Genomic DNA, 3,802 nt, shown 5'->3' with positions numbered 1-3,802 from the left:
TCCATTTTGTGTGATTTAGTATTTCTAATATCTCAACAGAATAGCATTTGTATTAGATAATAGTTTTAAAGTATTTTGAGACCTTCTGATGCTCCAATTTTTTATTTGACTCTGAACTTTGGAAGGTATGAAATATACTTATGACAGGCTGTATTTTTCTACTTGTCCTATAAGTATTAAAAGTATAAAATGAACAAGCATGGACAGACTGTAGGTTGCCAGTATTCACTGTCATCATTCTTCCACAAGGAATGCTTCCATTTCCTCAGACTCATGGGACCTCATCACTATGCACATGTTTGCATTGGGCTGCTGCAGTCTAAGTTACCAGTTAAACCCTAGTCAGACATACCTGTGGGTACATTTCTCCTTGGCTTCTAAATCTATGTCACTGAGGAAACTGTAGTTCCTTGCAGATGTGAAAATATACAACAGGTATAAATATACCTGAAAATTTAAGTGACAAATGAGAGTCTATAAACTCCAAAAAAATATATATTACTTAGGAGTCAGGACCCAATAAGAAAATATTGAGTTAAAAAAATATGGTAAGTACAAAGTAAGACCCTGTCTCAAGAAAGAAAGAGAAAGAGGAGGAAGGAGGGCAGGGGATGGGAGTGGAGGGGATTAGAGAGAGGAAGGGAGGACAGAGGAGGAGAGAGGAGAGGAGGAGAGGAGAGGAGAAGAGAAGAGAGGAGAGGAGAGGAGAGAAGGGGAGGGTAGGAAAGGGAAGGGGAGGGGAGAGAAGGGGAGGGTAGGAAAGGGAAGGGAAGGGGAGGGGAGGGAAGGGAAGAGAAGGGAAGGGAAGGGAAGGGAAGGGAAGGGAAGGGAAGGGAAGGGAAGGGAAGGGAAGGGAAGGGAAGGGAAGGGAAGGGAAGAGAAGAGAAGAGAAGAGAAGAGAAGAGAAGAGAAGAGAAGAGAAGAGAAGAGAGAACATGGTTAAAGAGAGCAAGTGATAACAGAAATAAAGAAACAAAAATAAATTTGAAAGGACCTTTTCATATTAGCATTGACAATTGACTAAAGGGAAACTAAATGGACAACTGACCACCCATTTACCTTTTTTTTTTTTTTTTTTTTTTTTTTTTTTTTTTTTTTTTTTGTTAGCACAATATCACTCTGCAATCTAGCAATCTAGGCTATCATTTAACTCACAATGACTTTCTGCCTCAGCCAAACAACTCTTGAGAGTAAAGGATATACCACCTTTCCCTGCTAATATTTTGTCATGTAATAGTTGACAACTAAGTATAAATTGTAAAAAAAAAAAAAATCAACTAATAGTATGAATAGGGAAAAGATTTGATTTTAAAAAAACTTTGAGGGTAAGTGTTGATTCCTGAATTTTAAAAAATTAATTTTTCAGCTAACAAATTTCTAATTTGCAAGAGGCTCTAGAATTAATAAAATTATATGCTATATAAATGGTTCAGTGATTAGTGTACTTGTTCAGGTGCAAGGAGTAAAGTTTGGACCCACAATACCCGTGAAAGACTGGGCAATCTAACATTTAGATATAATTCCAACACTAAGAGTATGAAAGGCAAAACTTTCATACTTCTGTGGGTTCTGTGAACCCACAGAACTTCTTCATAGTTCTGTGAACTTCTGTGGACCCTGTATCAACAATTAAGGTGGAGACTAACAAAGAAAAATACTTGAAATTGGTATCTTTGGTATCTGAACATTACAGGCACATGACATGTACGCCCATATATCTATTACACACACACACACACACACACACACACACACACACACACACACACACACACAACACTACAAATGGATTAGGCTCAAATATCATGTCTGGTTTTGCCTGGAATTAATTGGATTTCTAAGATCATATGATAAAAATTACCTAATATTCTGAATACAGAAATCAAAGCTCAGAAATTATCATCCAATAAAATACTTAAAGAAACTTGAAATTTTAGTGAAAAGCTCACTTAGCAAAAGCACCAGGTGTAAAAAATCAATAAAACTCCATTATAAGACCCACTGGAGCAGACCAGTGAGGGAGAACCCAGGCATGTATTTTTGACTAGAGCATTTCCAGAGGATATTGGTCCAAGGATATAGGATGCCATATTTCGCTGGTTTCACAGAAACATACCAGTAAAGAATAACAAAGACTTCTAGCTAGCTGTGAACACACTTATCTTTATACAAAAGAAATAAACCAGTAGACATACTTCATCTAATAAGAACCAGGATTCCTAATAAAAGAGTGACCACTTAAAAGGAAAGAATTGCAGGAGTCTTTGACAACAGCAAATGTGTTCAGTTTATTAAATAATCTGATTATCAAGTCTATATGGGACATCTCTGACTGTGATAATTAGGGGAATGGTTTTCTTGCTGTAGCATTCCAGAGAGGCCTGTGAGTTTAGATCTGGAGCATGTGTCTCATGGAGACCCTGGATAATTGATCTGGATGAGTACCTTCATCATTGTGAGGACAGAGAGAACTATATGTCTACCTTGAAAGAATTTTCTTTCCAGTGCTGAAATCTTTGCTTACCAGCCTCTTCAATGCTCCCTTTACATCTTTGTTTCTCAAAGTGTAAATGAGGGGGTTTAGAGTAGGAATAACCACGGTATACAAAAGGGTGATAAACTTCCCCTGATTCTGTGCATAGGAACTGTTAGGATGAATATAGACAGCAGTGCTTGTGCCATAAAATAGTACTACTACCAGCAGATGGGATCCACAGGTTCCAAGAGCTTTACCCCAGGTTAGAGCTGCCCTTAACCTCATCAATGCTTGCGCAATGTATCCATATGACACCAAGATGAGTGTCAGGGGAAGGAGGAGTAACACCAAGGAAGCCATGAATAGCTGCACTTCATTGGCATGAATGTCTACACAGGCCAACTTGATCATGGCAGGAACTTCACAGATGAAGTGATAAATCCTGTGGTTCCCACAGCGAGGCAGGCGGAGGGTGATGGTGCCCTGAATCAGTGTGTTGCCCACTCCACTCAACCATGCCACACCTGCAAGAGACTGGCAGAGCCGTGGGTGCATAGCTGTAGCATAGTGAAGTGGTCGGCAAACAGCAGCATAGCGATCAAATGCCATAACTGCGAGGAGGACACATTCAGTGGACCCCAGAGCCAGAGACACATAAAGCTGAATAGCGCAGCCTGTGGCAGTAATTGTCTTGGCTGGGCCATGGAGGTTCCACAGCAGCTGAGGAACAATGCTGGTTGAAAAGCAGATATCAACGAAAGAGAGGTTGGTAAGGAAATAGTACATGGGCGTTTGGAGCGCAGAATCCAAACAGGAAACGAGGATGATCACAGTGTTGCCTACCAGTGTCAGGAGGTAGGAGATCAGCACCACCACGAAGAGAATCTTCTCAAGTTGTGGCTGATCAGAGAAGCCCACCAGGATGAAATCACCACCTGAGCTCTTGTTAATTGTCATCACTCTACTCACAAAAAGGAGCGTGAAAGGTGCAGAAATATCTGTTAGATAAAGAGGAATGTAAATGGGATCAGAAAACCTCATGAGAGACATGGCCTCTAAAAGTGCAAGATGGGATATATTCTATAGAGGAGAGAAGCAGGAGTGGGGCATAAAAGAGGGAGAGGGAGAGGGAAAAGGAGAGGGAGAGAGAGAGAGAGAGAGAGAGAGAGAGAGAGAGAGAGAGAGAGAGAGAGAGAGAGAGAGAGAGACTGATTTCCAGGAGGAAAGTCAAAGAATACAGAGTACACTGAGAACTATTAAAGGTACAGAGCTACACATAGAACTACAAACGACAAAAGAATGAGAGTGAGAGAAATTGTCTTACCC

The 3,802-nt window shown here is 40.4% G+C and overlaps 1 protein-coding gene across 1 annotated transcript; it reads right to left on the bottom strand.

The window, feature by feature from the left end:
* Positions 1-2,479: 2,479 nt before the first annotated feature.
* Positions 2,480-3,433, bottom strand: LOC127669939 (olfactory receptor 2G3-like). The gene has a single exon (XM_052164196.1). The coding sequence runs from the start codon at positions 3,431-3,433 to the stop codon at positions 2,480-2,482; it is 954 nt and encodes a 317-aa protein (XP_052020156.1).
* Positions 3,434-3,802: the final 369 nt, after the last annotated feature.

The sequence above is a fragment of the Apodemus sylvaticus genome, chromosome 19, assembly GCF_947179515.1.
Source record: "Apodemus sylvaticus chromosome 19, mApoSyl1.1, whole genome shotgun sequence".
Taxonomy (NCBI): domain Eukaryota; kingdom Metazoa; phylum Chordata; class Mammalia; order Rodentia; family Muridae; genus Apodemus; species Apodemus sylvaticus.
This window is presented reverse-complemented; position numbering and strand designations above follow the sequence as displayed.

Excerpts from the sequence above, each read along its gene's own strand:
- LOC127669939 (XM_052164196.1), bottom strand. The coding sequence starts at position 3,433 with ATGACAATTAACAAGAGCTCAGGTGGTGATTTCATCCTGGTGGGCTTC.